Source organism: Oncorhynchus gorbuscha, linkage group LG03 (genome assembly GCF_021184085.1).
Source record: "Oncorhynchus gorbuscha isolate QuinsamMale2020 ecotype Even-year linkage group LG03, OgorEven_v1.0, whole genome shotgun sequence".
Taxonomy (NCBI): Eukaryota; Metazoa; Chordata; class Actinopteri; order Salmoniformes; family Salmonidae; genus Oncorhynchus; species Oncorhynchus gorbuscha.
The window spans coordinates 52,086,462-52,108,961 of NC_060175.1; the positions used below are offsets into that span (position 1 = coordinate 52,086,462).

Here is a 22,500-nt window from a genome sequence, read left to right on the forward strand (position 1 = left end):
GCTTAAATGTAAATCCTAGTGTTGACGTTAACAGTGTGGTGAGAAAGCAGACGAAGAGGCATACACCAAGCCCAGCACTACTGTGTGTGTATGAGTTATGGATAACCCTGCACTGCCTGGACACACACACACACACACACATCTGGGTCAGTAGGGGAAAACCTCACTCTGTCCAGAGATGACCAGGTCATGATCTCTCTCTCTCTCTCTCTCTCTCTCTCTCTCTCTCTCTCTCTCTCTCTCTCTCTCTCTCTCTCTCTCTCTCTCTCTCTCTCTCTCTCTCTCTCTCTCTCTCTCTGTAGTCAAACCCTCTTCAGATGATATCAGTTCACTAAGCTGTTTACGCAAGGCTGGCTTAACAGCACCGACAGAGTGGTAGTGTGTGTGCATCTGTGTGTGCGCGTGTGTGTATTTTACTTGAGCTGGTGGTCCTTGGTGCTGCGTGTCTTCGTAAGGAACCGCTCGGCCAGTTTCTCCAGGTTACGACTGTAGTCCATCTCCACCTCCGCCTTCTTCCTGAAGAAGTCCTGCAGGTCCTGCAGCAGCTGCACCCTCAGCTCACACTGCTGGTCCAGACACTTCAACTGCTCCACCAGCTGGGCACGGATCTCTACAGAGAGGAGGGGGGGAAGGGGTTAGAGAACAGGGGCAGAAATGTGTGGTGCGGTCTTCGTTTCACAGGAGCATTGTAAAACAAGCTCTCTCACAGGGAACCGGCCTATCCTCCCGTGCCACAAAGCTGGATCCCTACTAGCCATGACCGGATGGCCCTGCGGTTATTTATTAGGCCTAATTCAAATGTTAATGCCTAGTCGAACTTCAATTAGGGAGCTCTGGATTGTATTTAAAAAAATAATAATCATACAAATAGTCTATTATATGAAACAAATATTCTATTCTGAAGTTGTGTTTTGTTATTGTGTAGGCGACCTGTTTTTCTAGGCTAAAGGTGATTTATTGCAGGGATGAAGACGCAGTGGACAGTGTTTCACTTTTCAATAAAACATCTCATGTTGTTATAAGAACATTGTTCTACTTTATTTTATTACAACTTTACAGGCTAATTTGCGTGTGTGTGTGTGTGTGTGTGTGTGTGTGTGTGTGTGTGTGTGTGTGTGTGTGTGTGTGTGTGTGTGTGTGTGTGTGTGTGTGTGTGTGTGTGTGTGTGTGTGTGTGTGTGTGTGTGTGTGTGTGTGTGTATGTATGTATGTATGTATGTATGTATGTATGTATGTATGTATGTATGTATGTATGTATGTATGTATGTATGTATGTATGTATGTATGTATGTATGTATGTATGTATGTGTGTGTGTGTGTGTGAGTAAGGCATCACACACACTGAATAGAGAGAGAGACTGAGGCCAAGCAGAGGATCTTGAGCGAATGTGAAGGCAGCATTTCAAGTCTTGAGGACACACACACACATGATGCGAAACTGGATTAGGGATGACAGATGACAGACTAATGCTATGCTCTCATAGCTGCCTGGCAGACAAGAGGGCTTGAGATTCTATGAACCCCTCAGTCTTAAAATAACACACACGTTCAGCGCTCACACAAGCACACACCCAAAACTGTACACACACACACACACACACACACACACACACACACACACACACACACACACACACACACACACACACACACACACACACACACACACACACACACACACACACACACACACACACACACACACACACACACACACATAAACCGTTGTTCGTGTCCTACCTTTACACCCCCTGCTGTATATGAAGCGTATGGCTTTAGCTTCCATATTGCTGAGCCTGAGTGAGTTTGGCCACTGTCTGACACTAACTCTCAGCCACTCTGCTCTGCTCTGCTCTGCTCTGCTCTGCTCTGCTCTGCTCTGCCGCTTACAGCTGAGAGGACAGTTTCACAAAGCCACAAAGAGAAGTGGGATTTACAACTATCTGCCTGACTGTAAACTCTGTCTGAAAGCTATGCCCTCCCTCCCTCCCACACACACACACACACACACACACACACACACACACACACACACACACACACACACACACACACACACACACACACACACACACACACACACACACACACACACACACACACACACACACACACACACACACACACACACACACACACACACACTAACACTGCAGTCTCCCATCTTGATGTTCATTCTCTGCTGATTAGAGGGTAGAATGCCTTCGAATGACATCATCTAGTTACAGTACACGATGCAGACACACAGGTCTGTGTGTAATAAGGCAGGTGTGTGTGTGTACTACAGTTTGACTTGCAGCCTTTGTCTACATGTGTCTGTGTTGTGTGTTGAATGATGTCTACTGTGTGTGTATAGTAATTTGCTGTTTGCTGGCTGTGTCATCTTGAATGACGGGAAATGATTCATTGTCATGCACACACACACACACGCAGGCCTGTAATTAACTAGACAATGCAACAGGAAGGCACACACAACACAAACCAGATACGTACCAAATGACTTGCACAATTTATTTTGGCTTCATGCAAAAATAGAGAGAACTGAGAAAAGACTCATAAAGAAATAAGAGGGAAAGGGGAAGAGAAATGGAGAGAGAGAGAGAGAGAGAGAGAGAGAGAGAGAGAGAGAGAGAGAGAGAGAGAGAGAGACCTGAGGGCCCAGCAGGAAAGGGTGGCCACAGCCCTCAAGGGAGGGATTGAAAAAGCTTATTCCACTTTCCGCAAGTGCTACCACGAAAACACCCAGCCACCATACAGGGGGTGAACGCAAGCCTTTCACGAGACTGTGCCTCAAAACCTAAAGTCTACCTGGCCCACCACTCCACCCTGGACGAGACCAGCCTTTACAACCAGGTCACCTCTACAAGGCAGCCGTCCCAACTTTTGCCAGGACCCTGAAGGACGTCACCATCAACCGTAGCCCCAGCACCCCACACAGGAGCAACAGAGCAGAGGACACCCCGCCCAGACCAGCGAGACCCCGCCCAGACCAGTGAGACCCCCTCCCAGACCTGCAAGACCCCCTCCTGAAGGACTTGCACCAAGAGAACCCACGCCAAGAGGACCTACACCCAGACCACAGCTTTGCCAGCCACCTACAGCAGCACCTGGCTGTTCTGTGTGTCAAGGAGAAGGTAGAGGAGAGACAGGGATGGTGGAAGAGAAAGGGGGGGGGGAGTGCGACGGGGGGAGGGGGGTGGGCCGGGGCATAGAGGGAGGGGCGGAGAAAGGGGAGGGGTGGTGGTTAAAATGATGGTGTAATGGGGTTTAACTGATGTAATAGAGGGCATGACTTTACCCCTGCAACACTTTACTGATAGTGACAGTTCTCTCTTCGGCACACACACATACACACGCACACACACATGCAAGCACGCACGCACGCACGCACACAGAACTGAGTTCAGCAGTCCAGTCTCAGAAAACGTTCCCAGTCCCCGAAAAAACTGGGACCTGAACCCCTCTGTCAGAGCTCTCTGGCCCCGATATAGCCTACAGTAGTACTCTCACGTTCCAACGTCCCAAAGCTTCCAACCGTATGCTCACGTTTTCTACTCACAAGTAGGGTGTGAGAGACAACGAGTAGCCCAGTGTGTCAGCGAAGTAGGCAGAGAGATGACAGGTACAGTACAGCCAGGTAAGACTGGCTGTACTGTGGGCAACATGGTGGCAGCTGAGGGTCGGGGAGGGTGTTCAGGTGTTTCCCAGAGACGGACTCAACTAGAACACATTGAACACACACTAACTACAGCAGACACAACAACACTACGCCAGACAAAACAATGTGGACGTGTTTAGACAGGCAACCCACAGGTAGCCAGCCACCTGTCCAATGAGGATCCTGGGACAGAAGGAGGAGGCGGGGCCAGACACAGTGATGCTGTCTCTGACAGACAGGCCTGCTGAAGTAGAGAGTAGAAATAAAGAGAGAGAGAGGGGTTAGAGGGAACATACGAGAGCCTGTGGGGGGAGGAGAAGGAGAAAGTGGGACACACAGAGAGAGAGAGAGAGAGAGAGAGAGAGAGAGAGAGAGAGAGAGAGAGAGAGAGAGAGAGAGAGAGAGAGAGAGAGAGAGAGAGAGAGAGAGAGAGAGAGAGAGAGAGAGAGAGAGAGAGAGAGAGAGAGAGAGAGAGAGAGAGAGAGAGAGAGAGAGAGAGAGAGAGAGAGAGAGAGAGAGAGATAGAGAGAGAGAGGGATAGTCAGAGAAACAAAGGCATAACGAGGCAACTCTCCCCCTTTCACAACATCCATTATTGAGAGGAGGGGGAGAGAGAGAGGGGGGTGAGACAGAGAGAGACAGAGACAGAGAGAGAGAGAGAGAGAGAGAGAGAGACAGAGAGACAGAGAGACAGAGAGAGAGACAGAGATAGAGACAGAGAGAGACAGAGAGAGAGACAGAGAGAGAGAGAGAGAGAGAGAGAGAGAGAGAGAGAGAGAGAGAGAGAGAGACAGAGAGAGAGAGAGAGAGAGAGAGAGAGAGAGAGAGAGAGAGAGAGAGAGAGAGAGAGAGACAGACGAGAGAGAGAGACAGAGAGAGAGACAGACGAGAGAGAGAGACAGAGAGAGACGAGAGAGAGAGAGAGAAAGAGAGAGAGAGACAGAGAGAGAGAGACAGAGAGAGAGAGACAGAGAGAGACGAGAGAGAGAGAGAGAAAGAGAGAGAGAGACAGAGAGAGAGAGAGACAGAGAGAGAGAGAGACAGAGAGACAGAGAGGGTGGAGACAGAGAGAGGGAAGAGGGAGAGCTAAAACAACTGTTCCAGACCAGACTGGACCCCAGAACCCTGATAAGATCACGAGTTGGTACAGACGCCGAGCACAGCCGTACACAGACAACCAAAAGCGTATGGGAAGAATACACAACCAAACCCCATAGGAAACAGCTCGGTCCCTGTACAGGGTCTGTGCAGTCGCACACTGTATATCTACCATACTACAGATGTAACTGGTGCAGCAGCAGGTACAACAGCTCAGCCTACAGCATGTGAGCTGCATTGTAAGGGACACACGCGCAGACACATTCAGCCTGGGGCACAGTGGGCTACCTGGCCATGCCTCTGGCCGTATACACAACACTTGGGCTAGCAGGAAGAGGCACCGCCCACAGCGCAGTTACTTGTCCCACACATCTTTTGGAAAGTGGCACTCGTGTCTTCATCAGGGTCCTTCCCGGGACAAGAGCAGCTCGACCAGGCCTACACAGACCGACAGACCCAACACTCCTGTCTGGCCCAGCTGTCACTCTCGGCGTTGCCACGGCAGCGGCACAGCCGGCTCCTGGAAGCCACCGCCTTCAGATTTGTCTGCTCTCATTACGGGATGGAGAGACAAGATGTACCAGCGCTCGTATGCGCGCATATGCACACGCACACACACACACGCACACACCGTAGTGTTTCTGGTAGAAGTAGAGACATAGGCTGCAAACAGAGTCAAATCCCCACCACCCACAACAGACTGCTTATAGTTTTGATGTGAGTCACTGCGGCATTATGGAGAGTAGTTGAGCCAGACAACTGGTGGGCACAGCACGGAATTCACTCAATAACACACAGATATACACACACACACGCACGCACGCACGCACGCACGCACGCACGCACGCACGCACACACACACACACACACACACACACACACACACACACACACACATTCTGAAAATACAAAACGTGGACACACAGTTGCACACTTGCGCACACAGACACAGCGGGATATAGTTAGGATAGTCTGTCGTAACACACACACACGCAAGGCATTTTCTAACCAAGGACACAAGCGGAGGTTGTGCTGTGAGGAGACCTGTCCTGCTCTCCAAACCCCTGGCAGGCTAACTTCACCACGGACACGTTAGTTAAGGCTCTTCCTGGAAAAGCTGTTTCAAGAAAAGCCTGTGCTTTCTCTGCCTTGTGTGTGTGTTCCCTCAGTGTTGTTTTTGCCGTGTGTGTGCGTGTCTGTTTTTCTCAGTGGAGACCAGTGTTTTGCCTTGAGGCCATGTCTTTGTCTCCATGATGTAGGGAGTGATACTGCAGGTCGGGCGGGGGCTGTGAGCTCATACTATTGTCCTCACAACTCCCATGGAACAGAATGAGAGAATAAAAGAGTGGAGGTTTTTCCAACGTAGGAGAGAGAGGGGAGACGGAGGGGAGGGGTGGGGGGGGGGGGGGGGTGTCTGAAGAATATCCCCATTCATCCCACACACACAGGAAGAGCAGGGAGAGAGGCAGGAAGTCAACAGGATCGGCTCACTGCCGGGACGACAGGGGGAGAGGGTTGTACCAAAACAACTCCAAGAAGAGGGGTGGGTTCTTGTAGAGGAGAGGAAAGAACAACAGCTGTCACCACGGCTATTGCTGATCATTTGACCATTATTCCTTCAAATGAATGAAATATTGCACACTTTCCAGTCAGTGTTTTTCTGCTCAGGCATATATCATATGGACTGAACCACCTTGGCAGCCTGTGGAGGGGGCTACTTGCGGTTTCCCTGTGCTGGTGTGTGTGTGTGCGTGTGTGTGGTTTAGAGCATCGGGTCACAGGTTTTGTTCCCTAATAAGATTCTTTAGCAGGGTGGAATCTATTAGTTCCAGACATGCCACACTAATACTGGAGAAACACACACATTCTTACTGAGAGAGAGATAAAGAGGAGAGAGAGAGAGAGAGAGAGAGAGAGAGAGAGAGAGAGAGAGAGAGAGAGAGAGAGAGAGAGAGAGAGAGAGAGAGAGAGAGAGAGAGAGAGAGAAAGGGAGAAGGCGAAGTAGGGAGAAGGAGAGGGGGAGAGGTAATAGAGAGAGGAATAAATTAAGTTTCAGTAGTATTAAGTGTTGGGGAAATTATTGGTAGAATAGAAAGTCCAGCCAGTGACTTTTCCTCTTACTGGGCTCAGATGAGTTGAGAAAAAGTGTCTCGTTCTGACGAGGCAACTTAACGAGCTTACAGAGAGGGAAAAACAACTTACCGCCAAACCACAATGTGTGTGTGTGTGTGTGTGTGTGTGTGTGTGTGTGTGTGTGTGTGTGTGTGTGTGTGTGTGTGTGTGTGTGTGTGTGTGTGTGTGTGTGTGTGTGTGTGTGTGTGTGTGTGTGTGTGTGTGTGTGTGTGTGTGTGCTTTCACTGCTTTCAGACCTCACTCACTCTAGGGATGCAGCTGTGTTTGAGAAAGGGAGAGGAATCAAAGGATCATGTACCCACAAAATCAAAAGAGAGAGAGCGATAGAGAGAGAGAGAGAGAGAGAGAGAGAGAGAGAGAGAGAGAGAGAGAGAGAGAGAGAGAGAGAGAGAGGAGAGAGAGAGAGAGAAAGAAATAAAGAAAGGGAGAGAGAGAGAGAGAGGGAGGGAGAGAGAGAGAGAGAGAGAGAGAGAGAGAGAGAGGAGAGAGAGAGAGAGAGAGAGAGAGAGAGAGAGAGAGAGAGGGAGAGAGAGAGGGAGAGAGAGAGAGAAAGGGAGAGATAGAGAGAGAGGGAGAGAGAGAAAGGGAGATAGAGAGGGAGAGAGAGAGAGAAAGGGAGAGAGAGGGAGAGAGAGAGAGAGAGAGAGAGAGAGAGAGAGAGAGAGAGAGAGAGAGAGAGAGAGAGAGAGAGAGAGAGAGAGAGGGAGGGAGAGAGAGAAAGGGAGAGAGAGAAAGAAAGAAAGAATGAAAGGGAGAGAGAGAGAGAGAGAGAGAGAGAGAGAGAGAGAGAGAGAGAGAGAGAGAGAGAGAGAGAGAGAGAGAGAGAGAAAGGGAGAGAGAGTGGGAGAGAGAGAAAGGGAGAGAGAAAGGGAGAGAGAGAAAGGGAGAGAGAAAGAAAGGGAGAGCGATAGAGAGAGTGAGAGAGAGAAAGGAGAGAGAGAGAGAGAGAGAGAGAGAGAAGGGAGAGAGAGAGAGAGAGAGAGAGAGAGAGAGAGAGAGAGAGAGGGAGAGACAGAGAGAGAGAGCAATAGAGAGAGTGAGAGAGAGAAAGGGAGAGAGAGAGAGAGAGAGAGAGAGAAAGGGAGAGTGAGAAAGGGAGAGCGATAGAGTGGATGCATGAATGCTGATCTCTGCAGCAACAGTGAACATGGACATGAATAAGTAAAGCAGGACAAGAGCCATTAGAGAGCAGCTGCCATCACACACACACACACACACACACACACACACACACACACACACACACACACACACACACACACACACACACACACACACACACACACACACACACACACACACACACACACACACACACACACACACACACACACGCACGCACGCACACACACACACACACACACACAAAGGAAGCTCCAAAATAAAGGAGAGAAGGGAGATGGTGGAGAGCTATCACTTCCATCATCATCATCACTGTTACCTTGGTGACACCCAATGGTGTGTGAGAGGAGAGCTGGATTAGTGTGTTAGTGTGTATCAGGACAATCATCCTGTATACAGTCTACAGCATGGTGCCTCCTTAGGGACACTCATAGTAAGGCAGACTGAAGTTATCAAGACGAGAGGAGATTAAAATAGACTAGCTTAATAGTGAATAGATTAGCAACGTTCATATTTACATCGTCTCCTGTAGCGTAGTCTACCAGCCGATGTGTTAATTCTAGAGACGGGCTCTCCTCTGCTGGCTGGTGTGTTTACGGACATATTGAATCTCTCCCTATCCCACTACCTTCGGCCCACTACCAAAACCTGTGGACTATCCTTCACTGCAGCCAACGTGAGTATTCAATCCCTATCTCAGTCTGCTGTCCCCACATGCTCCAAGATGGCATCGATTGTTCCTGTACCCAAGAAAGCTAAGGTAACTGAGCTAAACGACTATCGCCCCGTAGCACTCACTTCTGTCATCATGAAGTGCTTTGAGAGACTAGTCAAGGATCATATCACCTCCACCTTACCTGCCACCCTAGATCCACTCCAATTTGCGTACCGCCTCGATAGATCCACAGAAGATGCATTCGCCATCACACTGCACACTGCCTTATCCCATCTGGACAATGGTAATATCTACGTAAGAATGCAGTTCATTGACTATAGCTCAGCATTCAACACAATATTACCATCCAAGCTCATTAAGCTCGAGGCCCTGGGTCTGAACCCCGCCCTGGAAACTGGGTCCTGGACTTCCTGACAGGCCGACCCCAGCTGGTGAAGGTAGGAAACAACACTTCCACTTCGCTGATCCTCAACACTGGGGCCACACATGGGTGCGTGCTCAGCCCCCTCCTGTACTCGCTGTTCACCCATGACTGCATGGCCATGCACACCTCCAACTCAATCATCAAGTTTGCAGACGACACAACAGTAGCAGACTGATTACTAACAATGACGAGACAGCCTACAGGGAGGAGATGAGGGCTCTGGGAATGTGGTGAAAGGAAAATAACCTCTCACTCAACGTCAACAAAACAAAGGAGATGATCATGGCAGAGGGAGCACCACCATATCCACATCGACGGGACTGCAGTGGAGAAGGTGGAAAGCTTCAGTGTACACATCACGGACAAACTGAAATGGTCCACCCACACAGACAGCGTGGTGAAGAAGGTGCAACAGCACCTCTTCAACCTCAGGAGGCTGAAGAAATGTGGCTTGGCACCTAAAACCCTCACAAGCTTTTACAGATGCACAATCGAGAGCATCCTGGCGGGCTGTATCACTGCCTGGTACGGCAACTGCTCCACCCTCAACCGTAAGGCTCTCCAGAGGGTGGTACGGTCTAACCAACGCATCACCAGTGGCAAACTACCTGCCCTCCAGGACACCTACACCACCCGATGTCACAGGAAGGCCAAAAAATATAATCAAGGACAACAACCACCCGAGCCTCTGCCTGTTCACCCCGCTATCATCCAGAAGGCGAGGTCAGTACAGGTGCATCAAAGCAGGGACCGAGAGACTGAAAAACAGCTTCTATCTCAGGGCCATCAGACTGTTAAATAGCCATCACTAGCACATTAGAGGCTGCTTCCCATATACAGTACATAGACTTCAAATCACTGGCCACTAATAAATGGAACACTACTCACTTTAATAATGTTTACAAATTTTGCATTACTCATCTCATATGTATATACTGTATTCTATCCTATTCTACTGTATCTTAGTCTATGCCACTCTGACATTGCTCGTCCATACTGTATATTTATATAATCTTAATTCCATTCGTTTACTTTGATTTGTGTTTATTGGGTATATGTTGTGAAATTCTTAGATATTATTTGTTAGATGTTACTGTCCTATCGGAGCTAGAAACCCAAGCATTTCGCTGCACCCGCAATAACATCTGCGTAACACATGTATGTGGCCAATAACATTTGATTTGATTTGTTGTTTCAGTGAGGTCAGGGCTGATTGGACCACAAAACCAGTGTCAGATCAGCAGAGGATACAGCCCTGTATCCCTCCATCCACCCTCTTTCACCCTTCTCTCTCTCTCTCTCTCTCTCTCTCTCTCTCTCTCTCTCTCTCTCTCTCTCTCTCTCTCTCTCTCTCTCTCTCTCTCTCTCTCTCTCTCTTTATAGGTTTTTTCCATTGGCGGGTGGTTGATGCCAAAATTAGTCCTACTGTATGTTGTTGCCTCTGACGTAAATGTGTTTTGTTGTGTGCTTTTCCCTGCTTTGCCCCTCAACACCCTCCACCCCTCCACCCCCTCTCCGTCCATTCCTCTCTATCCCTCTAGCTCTCTGGGCTGACCCAGCACTCTCCCTATTGTGTGTCCAAAGAGACAGTGCTGACCAGTGCTGACCTGCCCCCCCCCCACACACACACACACACACAAAGGCTCCCATCCCACCACTGTGGCTGGCACCACCATGCTGCTTCAGAGGGGTAGCAACCCTAGCACACACACGCATAGTGACAGACATACACACTCAAACACACAGTAGAAATCAACAGGGCTTAGAGGGAGAGGGGAAGTGTGTACAGTGCCTTCAGAAAGTATTCATACCCCCTGATTAACTGCCTGAATTCAAAATGGAGTCAATATTTTTTTTTATCACCCATCTACACACAGTATGCCATAATGACAAAGTGAAAACATGTTTTTTTAAATGATAGCTAATTTATTGAAAATGAAATACAGAAATATTATATTTACATAAGTATTTACACCCCTAGTCAAAACTTTGTTCAAACACCTTTGGCAGCGATTACAGCTGTTGAGTCTTTCAAAATTCTTCATGGCTTCTAGCATTGATCATTGCTAGAAGCCATTTTCAGGTCTTGCCATCGATTTTCAAGTAGATTTAAGTCGAAAAACTGTAACTCGGCCACTCAGGAACATTCACTGTCTTCTTGATAAGTAACTCTGGTGTAGATTTGGCCTGGTGTTTCAGGTTATTGTCCTGTAGGAAGGTGAAACCATCTTCCAGTGTCTGGTGGAAAGCAGGCTGAACCAGGCTCTCCTATGACAAGCATACCCATAACATGATGCCGCCACCACTGAGAATATGAAGAGTGGTACTCAGTAATGTGTTGTATCGGATTTGCCTGAAACATAACACTTTGTTTTCAGGACCAAACGTTGAATTGCTTTGCCACATTTTTTGCAGTATTACTTTCGTACCTTGTTGCAAACAGGATGCATGTTTTGGAATATTTTATATTTTGTACAGGCTTCCTTCTTTCTTTTCACTCTGTCAATTAGGTTAGTATTGTGGAGTAACTGTTTTAAAGTCACCTGAGCGGTTTCCTTCCTCTCCGGCAACTGAGTAAGGAAGGATGCCTGTATCTTTGTCGTGGTTTTATAGTGACTGGGTGAATTGATACACCATCCAAAGTGTAATTAATAACTTCACCTAGGGCTGGGCAGTATACCGTATTTTACTATATACCGGTATTGATGCACAGACCGGTTTGGGTTTTTACTTCACCTTCTATACCGGTATTTGAATAATATATAATAATAATCATGTTTGATTTGTTAAATGTGATATGCCGTGTGTAAATGTACATTTTTATTGTTTCATTTGCTACTTGAGTCATCTCTTGCTGCTTTTTCTCTCCATGCCACTTTCCACACAGACCTGGCCACACCCCCTGTCACTCAAGGAGCGCATTTGATGTTCCTCAACCACGAGACACTTGCGTTCAGTCTGCATGGTCAATGCAGCACAATTGTCGATGACAACAATGCTGTTTTCACTTTGCTTCTTAATATAAATCCCCTAGCATTCTATATTTACACTATTAGTTTATGTTTCTTACATCTGAAAACTGATAGTTTGTCTTTTCTTAGCAAGTTGCCCTAAATCGAGTGAGACACTAATTGTTAGCCGCTAATGCTAATAGCTAGCTAATAAATGTGCTGATTCAGAGCAAACGTAGCTAGCTAATACAGCCTGATAATACCAGTGATTGTGTAGACCTAAATCAGCATGTTGTTTGTGCAACAGTATCTTCTAAATCAGAGGAATATGCAAATCAAGAATATGTTAGCTACATGAAGTAGCTTAGAAAAAACACGCAATGTAGCCAAAGCTTATAGGATCCCCTAGGAAACACTTATCAACACTTTAGTTCCTACACTGTCACAATAACTCCTCCCTGGCATTTTAATTTGTTGTCATCTCAAATAACACTGTATTCAATGTGCCCACTATTATATTCTAACTATAGAATTAGAATAGTCATTCTATTTCCATGATTCCAACAGTTTTGCTCTAATTTGCAAGTCAAATCGCAATTGCAACTTTTGGTTAAATACAAGTCCTAGATTATTTGCCAGATCGTGCAGCCCTACGTGGCAGTGTGGAAATTATCTCAATTGAGCAGTGGTGTAAAGTAAAAATACTTTCAGGTACTACTTAAGTAAACATACTTTCAAGTACTACTTAAGTAAACATACTTTTAAGTACTACTTTAGTAAAAAATACTTTCAAGTACTACTTATGTAAACATACTTTTAAGTACTACTTAAGTAAACATACTTTTAAGTACTACTTAAGTAAACATACTTTTAAGTACTACGTTTTTTTTGGTATCTGTATTTTACTTTAATATTTTTAATTTTGGCAACTTTTACTTTTACTTCACTACATTCCTAAAGAAAATACTGTACCTTTTACTCCATACATTTTCCCTAAAAGTTACATTTTGAATGCTTAGCAGGACAGGAAAATGGTCCAATTCACACACTTATCAAGAGAACATCCCTGGTCATCCCTACTGCCTCTGATCTGGCGGACTCACTAAACACAAATGCTTTGTTTGTCAATGATGTCTGAGTGTTAGAGTGTGCACCTGGCTGTCCGTAAATAAAGAAAGAAAGAAAGAAAAGAAAATGGTGCCTTCTGGTTTGCTTAATATAAGGAATGTGAAATGATGTATACTTTTACTTTTGATACTTAAGTATATTTAAAACCAAATACTTAGACTTTTACTCAAGTAGTATTTTACTGGATGACTTTCACTTTTACTCGAGTCATTTTCTATTATTAACGTATTTTTACTTTTACTCAAGTATGACAACTGGGTACTTTTTTACACCACTGCAATTGAGTGCAGGAAATGCAGAAATGATAAAAATGCTGAATTTTGGCCATATCACCCAGCCCTAACTTTCACCATGCTTAAAGAGATATTCAATGTCTGCTTCTTCTTCTTTTTTTACCCATCTACCAATAGGTGCCCTTCTTGACGCATTGGAAAACCTCCCTGATCCTTGTGGTTGAATCTGTGTTTGAAATTCCCTGCTAGACTGAGGGACCTTACATGTAATTGTATGGGTGGGTTTCAGAGATGAGGTAGTCATTTAAAAATGATGTTAAACACTATTATTGCAAACACAGTGAGTCCATGCAACTTATTATGTGACTTGTTAAGAACATGTTCACTCCTGAATTTATTTAGGCTTGACATAACAAAGGGCGTGAATACCCATTTTGGGGTATTGTGTGTAGGCTAGTAACCAAACAATTACATGTAATTCACTTTCAATTCAGGCTGTAAGGAATTTGAAAATTCAATGTCAAAATGTGGAAGAAGGCAAGGGGTGTGAAAACTATCTGAAGCCACTGTGTGTGTGTGTGTGTGTGTGTGACCTCTGATTTATGGGAGTTAGGATCAATGTTCCCGCAAACTTGAATGTCGTGAAAATTTTGTGCAACTTCCAGCTCACGTTTACTGTGAACACTGAGGCTGTAACCGCTTTAAGTTACAGTTTTAACAGTGGCCAGGTAGGCTACTGTGGCTATTTGATCATCATGTAGGTCTACCAGAGTGGCCTACCATCAGAAACAATGGAGAAAATGCACCCATAACATTTTAACATGGAAATAGCTGTTCTATCATTTAATCTATTCTACAGTATCAGCCAATGTGGTGTTCAATGTGGGGCTACATTCCATAAGACTTAAAAAAACAACATGCAGGGCTTGACATTAACCTGTTTATCAATTTGTCCTTCAGACAAGAAGGTGACTGCAATGGTTGTTGTGTCACATTCTGACCCTAGTTATTGTGTTAATTGTTTGTTTTCGTTGGTCAGGACGTGAGTTGGGTGGGCATTCTATGTTTTGTGTGTCTAGGTTATTTTTCTGTGTTCTGCCTAGTATGGTACTCAATCAGAGCCAGGTGTCGTGAGTTGTACACCACACTGTACTGTTTTCGGTTTTTGTCATTCACTGTAATGATCTTCGTCTGTTGTTTGTAGAAAGTCAGACCGAAATGCAGCGTGACTTTTAATGAAGCTAATACGGTACATGAAATAACGGAAGAAGAAAACAACAAACGAATGAAACTAATACAGCCTATCTGGTGACTAATACTAAGACAGGTACAATCACCCACGAAATACAACGCGCACTCAGGCTACCTAAATACGGTTCCCAATCCGAGACAACTAGAATCAGCTGACTCCAATTAGGAATCGCCTCAGGCAGCCAAGCCTAACTAGACACACCCCTAATAATACACACTCCCAATTAATACAAACCCTAATATGAAATACAACATATAAACCCATGTCACACCCTGGCCTACCCAAACATATAACGAAAACACAAGATACAATGACCAAGGCGTGACAGAACCCCCCCCCCCTAAGGTGCGGACTCCGGGACGCACCTCAAGAGCATAGGGAGGGTCCGGGTGGGCGTCTGTCCATGGTGGCGGTTCTGGCTCGGGACGTGGACCCCACTCCATAAATGTCCTAGTTCCTCCCCTACGCGTCCTAGGATAATCCACCTTCTCCGCCGACCATGGCCTAATAGTCCTCACCCTGATCCCCACATAACTGAGGGGCAGCTCGGGACTGAGGGGCAGCTCGGGACCGAGGGGCAACTCAGGACAGAGGGGCAACTCAGGATAGAGGGGCAACTCAGGATAGAGGGGCAACTCAGGATAGAGGGGCAACTCAGGATAGAGGGGCAACTCAGGACAGCGGGGCAGCCCGGGACAGAGGGGCAGCCCGGGACAGAGGGGCAGCCCGGGACCGAAGCAGCCCGGTACTGAGGGGAATCCCGGTACTGAGGGGAAGCCCGGTACTGAGGGGAAGCCCGGTACTGAGGGGAAGCCCGGTACTGAGAGGAAGCTCGGTACTGAGAGGGAGCCCGGTACAGAGAGGGAGCCTAGTACTGAGAGGAAGCTCAGTACTGAGAGGAAGCTCAGGCAGGTAGTAGGCTCCGGTAAATCCTGGCTGGCTGGTGGACCTGGATGATTAAGGTTGTCTGGCCGATCTAGAAGATCTTGGTAGACTGGCACTTCTGGCGGATCCTGGCAGACTGGTGACGCTGGGCCGACTGGTGGCGCTGGGCAGACAGGAGACTCCGGCAGCGCAGGAGAGGAGAAAGGCTCTGGCTGTGCTGAACAGGCGAGGCGCACTGGACGCGCTGGGCCGACTGGGAGCACTGGTGGCGCTGAACAGACAGGAGACTCCGGCAGCGCAGGAGAGGAGAAAGGCTCTGGCTGCGCTAAACAGGCGGGAGACTCCGATAGCGCAGGAGAAGAGAACAGCTCTGGTTGCGCTAAACAAGCGGGAGACTCCGGCAGCGCAGGAGGGGAGAAAAGCACTGGCTGCGCTGAACAGGCGAGGCGCACTGGAGGCCTGGTGCGTGGTGCTGGAACTGGTGGTACTGGTGCGAGGACACGCACAGGAAGCCTGGTGCGGGGAGCTGCTACCGGAGGACTGGTGTGTATAGGTGGCTCTGGATAGACCGGACCGTGCAGGCGCACTGGAGCTCTTGAGCACCGAGCCTGCCCAAGCTTACCTGGCTCGATGCCCACTCTAGCCCGGCCAATAGGAAGGGCTGGTATAAGTCGCAGCTGGCTCTGCACCCGCACTGGAAACACTGTGCGCTCCATAGCATAACACGGTGCCTGCCCGGTCTCTCTAGCCCAACGGTGAGCACAGGGAGTATGCACAGGTTTCCTACCTGGCATAACTATTCTCCCTTTTAGCCCCCCCAATAAATTTTTGGGGGTGACTTTCCGGTTTCCAACCGCGTCGCAGTGCTGCCTCCTCATACTCACGCCTCTCCGCTTTAGCTACTTCTATTTCCTCCTTGGGACGGCGATATTCTCCCGGCTGCGCCCAGGGTCCTTTTCCGTCTAATATCATCTCCCAAGACCAGAAGTCCTCATATTGCTGCTGCTCACAATTAACAGGGAGAGTAGGCTCAGGTCTGACTCCTGACTCTGCCACTCTCTCTCTGCGCTTTCCCCCGTTACCTACGGTTTTCGCTCTGTATAGCCGTGCTCTCCTTTTCGATTCCATCCGTGTATAGCCCTCTTCGCATTGCTGTAGGGAATCCCAGGCGGGCTCCTGCACTCGCACTGGGTCGGACGCCCACCTGTCGATTTCTTCCCACGTCGTATAATCCCTGCTTCTGCAGTCCATATCGTCCTCCTTTAGCTCCTGCCAGTTCACACGCTGCTCGGTCTGTGAATCGTCTGTGAATCGTGGTGGGTGATTCTGTAATGATCTTCGTCTGTTGTTTGTAGAAAGTCAGACCGAAATGCAGCGTGTAGGTTACTCATGACTTTTAATGAAGCTAATACGGTAGATGAAATAACGGAAGAAGAAAACAACAAACGAATGAAACTAATACAGCCTATCTGGTGACTAACACTAAGACAGGTACAATCACCCACGAAATACAACGCGCACTCAGGCTACCTAAATACGGTTCCCAATCCGAGACAACTAGAATCAGCTGACTCCAATTAGGAATCGCCTCAGGCAGCCAAGCCTAACTAGACACACCCCTAATAATACACACTCCCAATTAATACAAACCCTAATACGAAATACAACATATAAACCCATGTCACACCCTGGCCTACCCAAACATATAACAAAAACACAAGATACAATGACCAAGGCGTGACATTCACGTTACGTTTATTGTTTTGTATGGAGTGTTCAATTTATGTGTTTAATAAACAACCATGGACACTTATCACGCCGCATATTGGTCCTCCGGTCCTTCTCGCCTCTCCTCTTCAGACGAAGAGGAGGAAAACAATTAAATAATAATAAATAATATATGCCATTTAGCAGACGCTTTTATCCAAAGCGACTTACAGTCATGTGTGCATACATTCTACGTATGGGTGGTCCCGGGGATCGAACCCACTACCCTGGCGTTACAAGCGCCATGCTCTACCAACTGAGCTACACAATTACATGTTGTGTTGTTTGATGTAAGAAACCACTTTACAAAATAAAATGCATTATTATTCCCATTCCATTATTACAGAGAATCAGACACATTATGCTACCGTCTGCCTATTGGCTACTTAGATTATGCACGCCTACCTCAAAATACAACACTGCCCCGTTAAGACAAAAAATATATATTTTCCTGACTTGCGTTTTCAAAGATGTCTAGGAATGTACATGTGTTGTGCTCTTGCAGGAAGAAATCAATTCCCTATTGCTGACTACAAATGATCTATAACTGGGATAATAACTCACTAACTAGCACAGGATATGAACAACATGTGCACACGTGGCTACATGCAGCTCTGGCTTTGATCTCAATACAAGCGCATCTACTCATGACTACAGCTGTAAACACAGTCAAAGTTCAAAGTAAACGGCACAGATCCAAATATGGCAACGGTCCATTTGTGTAAAGGTCTACTGCACCACTGATTGGTTCTGCCGCAGCGGTCTGTGTAGTCTACAGGCTGAGTCTTGCCCAATAGAATCCTTCTCTGATGCGTTGTGCCTACAACAAAATCTCTTGCGTAGTTTGTTTTGTTTTGGTGTGCTGCACTGAAAGCAAGTAATATTGATTCCATCACAAATTGCCACAGTAAGGGAAACATTGATAGTGTTAACTAACAGGGAAAACTCCAGGAAGTTAAATCTGGTTATTCACTCCGTGGGTTGATATTTCTGCTGGGCTCTGAGCGGCAGTCCTGGAGGACTGTTTAGTGGGAACATTGGTTAGGAGTCACCCATTAAGCCTGTTCCACATGGAGAAAGAAGGGTAAAAACAAGAGAACGACCCCAGGCTCTGGGACTGCTGCACCCAAAACACCCCAACACAACACACCCAACACTCCACAATCAAATCAGGAGTGGAGCCCTGTCGCGGACCCCAATGTCTTGCTCCAAGACAAACTAAACAACTTCTTCACTCGCTTTGAGGACAATACAGTGCCACCGACACGGCCCACTACCAAAACCTGCGGACTCTCCTTCACCGCAGCCAACGTGAGTAAAACATTTAAGGCTGCCGGACCAGACGGCATCCCCAGCCGCATCCTCAGAGCATGCGCAGACCAGCTGACTGGTGTGTTTACGGACATATTCAATCAATCCCTATCCCAGTCTGCTGTTCCCACATGCTTCAAGAGGGCCACCATTGTTCCTGTTCCCAAGAAAGCTAAGGTAACTGAGCTAAACGACTATCGCCCTGTAGCACTCACTTCCGTCATCATGAAGAGCTTTGAGAGACTAGTCAAGGATCATATCACCTCCACCCTACCTGACACCCTAGATCCACTCCAATTTGCTTACCGCCCTAATAGCTCCACAGACGACGCAATCACAATCACACTGCCCTAACCCATCTGGACAAGAGGAATACCTATGTAAGAAGCACCTCAGGAGGCTGAAGAAATTTGGCTTGGACCAAAAACACTCACAAACTTCTACAGATGCACAATCGAGAGCATCCTGTCGGGCTGTATAACCGCCTGGTACGGCAACTGCAAGGCTCTCCAGAGGGAAGTGAGGTCTGCACAACGCATCACTGGGGGCAAACTACCTGCCCTCGAAGACATCTACACCACCCAATGGCACAGGAAGGCCATAAAGATCATCAAGGACAACAACCACCCGAGCCACTGTCTGTTCACACCGCTACCATCCAGAAGGCGAGGTCAGTACAGGTGCATCAAAGCAGGGACTGAGAGACTGAAAAACAGCTTCTATCTCAAGGCCATCAGACTGTTAAACAGCCACCACTAACAATGAGTGGCTGCTGTCAACATACTGACTCAACTCCAGCCACTTTAATAATGGAAAAATTGGATGTAATAAATGTATCACCAGTCACTTTAAATAATGCCACTTTATATCATGTTTATATACCCTACATTACTCATCTCATAGGTATATACTGTTCTCTATACCATCTACTGCATCCTGCCTATGCCGTTCGGGCATCGCTCATCCATATATTTATATGTACATATTTTTATTAATTCCTTTACACTTGTGTGTATAAGGTAGTTGTTGTGAAATTGTTAGATTACTTATATGAAAGTTGTGAAATTGTTAGATTACTTATATGATATTACTGCACTGTCGGATCGAGAAGCACAAACATTTCGCTACACTCATATTAACATCTGCTAACCATGTGTATGTGACCAATACAATTTGATTTGATTTGATCTGAGAGAAGACAGAAGGGGAAGACGAGGGGCGAGGTGACAGAAGGGGAAGACGAGGGGCGAAGAGTAAGAGAGAGGGAAAGGGAGAGGGGTTGGAAAGGATGAGGAGATGAGTTGAGAGGGGGTAGCAAGGAGCAGGGAGGGGTAGCAGTAGGCTACCCAGCAGGGGTGAATTCCTCTGCAGCCTTGGCACAACTCTGTTGTTCAGGAAGTCAGTTAACTTTTTCCTTTCCACAAAACTCAGACTGAGCTAACAAATGTTCTCCAGTCAGCACTTATCCACCCACAGTGCTCTCAGCCAGCCTTGCGTCCTCCTAACACACACACACACACACAGCCCCCCCCCCCTTTGGCGCTCCTTTCCATCCCTTTGCAGTGACATGCACATGTCTGCCAGCGGGCAGTATGACCTGGCGTCTGGCTCCCGCTATGTTAAACTGAGTGTAACATTAACCATTTAACCATCAGGACTTGATCAGGTCATTACACACTAACCCCCCATTAGCAGTAGCTGGGTTTCAAGGTCATCCATCCACACTCAACACTACTCTAGGACTAGTACAGTACTACAGTGGTCAGAGCTGCCTATACAACACACACTTAGCCGCCACATGCTAGTCCCTGGACGATGAACACACTGGGGGGGTAGGGGTGGGGGTAGGGCTGGGGGTAGGGCTGGGAGATTTGGCCAAAATATAATATCACAGTACTTACAAAAACATTTTTTTAAATGTATTTTTATTTGTTATTTATGGGTAGTGCAGGACCCTAGGGTGGTAACACATGTGTCTTTCTCCATTCTACTTGTTTTATACTGTTCAATTCAACTTCAACCAAAAATAAATCCTATCCACACTGCCACGTAGGGCTGCACGATGTGGGCAAACAATCTAGGCATAATTTCTAACCAAATGTTGCAATTACAATTTGACTTGTGATTTAGAACAAAACACTTAGGTGAACTGTTGGAATCAAGGACATAGAATGAGTATTCTAATTCTACAGTTAGAATATAACAGTGGCCACTTTGAATACAGTGTTTGACATGACAACGAATGAAAATGCCAGGAGGAGTTATTGTGACAATGCAGGAACCAAAGTGTTGACAAGTGTTTCCTGGGGGTCCCTATAATTGTTGGCTACATTTATTGTCTTCTCTTAGCTACTTCAAAATCAAATCAAATTGTATTTGTAATATGTGCCGAATACAAGTGTAGACCTTACTGTTAAAGGCTTACTTACAGGCCCTTAACCAACAATGCAGTTCAAGAAATAGAGTGGACTAAATCAAAAAACATTTACTAAATAAACTAAAGAACAAAGTAACACAAAAAAATTGCATAACAATAACGAGGCTATTTACAGGGGGTACCGGTACACAGTCAATGTGCGGGAGTACAGGTTAGTCGAGGTGACTTGGGGGACTGGAGTCTTTTACATTTTTCTCTGACACCGTCTAGTATATAGGTCCTGGATGTCAGAAAGCTTGGCACCAGTGATGTACTGGGCCGTACGCACTACCTTCTGTAACGCCATACGGTCACATGTCGAGCAGTTGCCATACCAGACGGTGCAGCTGTAGAACTTTTTGAGGATCTGGGGACCCATGCCTTTTCAGTCTCCTGAGGGGGAAAAGGTGTTGTCGTGCCCTCTTCACAACTGTCTTGGTGTGTTTGGACCATGATATTTCGTTGGTGATGTGGACACCAAGGAACTTGAAACTCTCGACCCGCTCCACTACAGCTCCGTCTATTTTAATGGGGGTGTGTTCGGCCCTCTTTTTCCTATAGTCCACGATCAGCTCCTTTGTCTTAATCACGTTAAGAGAGGTTGTTGTCCTAGCACCACACTGCCAGGAATCTGACCTCCTCCCTATAGGCTGTCTCATCGTTGTCAGTGATCAGGCCTACCACTGTCGTGTCGTCAGCAAACTTAATGATGGTGTTGGAGTCGTGCTCGGCCACGCACAGGGAGAACAGGGGTGGGGGGACTAAGCACGCACCCCTGAGGGTCCCCAGTGTTGAGGATCAGCGTGGCAGATGTGTTGTTGACTACCCTTATCACCTGGGGGCGACCCATCAGGAAGTCCAGGATCCAGTTGCAGAGGGAGGTGTTTAGTCCCAGAATCCTTAGCTTAGTGATGAGCTTTGTGGGCACTATGGTGTTGAACGCTGAGCTGTAGTCAATGAACAGCATTCTCACATAGGTGTTCCTTTTGTCTAGGTGGGAAAGGGCAGTGTGGAGTGTGATTAAGATTGTGTCATCTGTGGATCTGTTGGGGCGGTATGCAAATTGGAGTGGGTCTAGGGTTTCCGGCATGATGGTGTTGATGTGAGCCATGACCAGCCTTTCAAAGCATTTCAATGCTACTGATGTGAGTGCTACGGGTCGGTCATCATTTAGGCAGGTTACCTTTGCTTTTTTGGGCATAGGGACTATGGTGGTTTGTTTGAAACATGTAGGTACAGACTTGGGCAGGGAGAGGTTGAAAATGGTAATCCGCCTGGCCACGTGGCTTTGTGAATGTTGACCTGTTCAATGGTCTTGCTCACATCGGCTACGGAGAGCGTGATTACACAGTCATCCGGAACAGCTGGTGCTCTCATGCATGCTTCAGTGTTGCTTGCCTCAAAGCGAGCATAAAGGGCATTTAGCTCGTCTGGTAGGCTCAAGTCA

General features: G+C 47.0%; 1 protein-coding gene across 6 annotated transcripts in view; it reads right to left on the reverse strand.

Annotated features, from left to right (window-relative positions):
- The window catches only part of LOC124031521 (SLIT-ROBO Rho GTPase-activating protein 2B-like), a 153,956-nt gene that overhangs the window by 60,920 nt on the left and 70,536 nt on the right, over nucleotides 1-22,500 (reverse strand). For 5 of the 6 annotated variants that reach the window (XM_046342859.1, XM_046342857.1, XM_046342856.1 and 2 more), the window contains exon 2: nucleotides 418-610. In XM_046342859.1, coding sequence (XP_046198815.1) covers nucleotides 418-610 — 193 coding nt within the window. Of the gene's footprint in view, nucleotides 1-417; nucleotides 611-1,739; nucleotides 1,854-22,500 lie in introns of those variants that run through there. The other variant, XM_046342858.1, reaches the window with a different exon arrangement.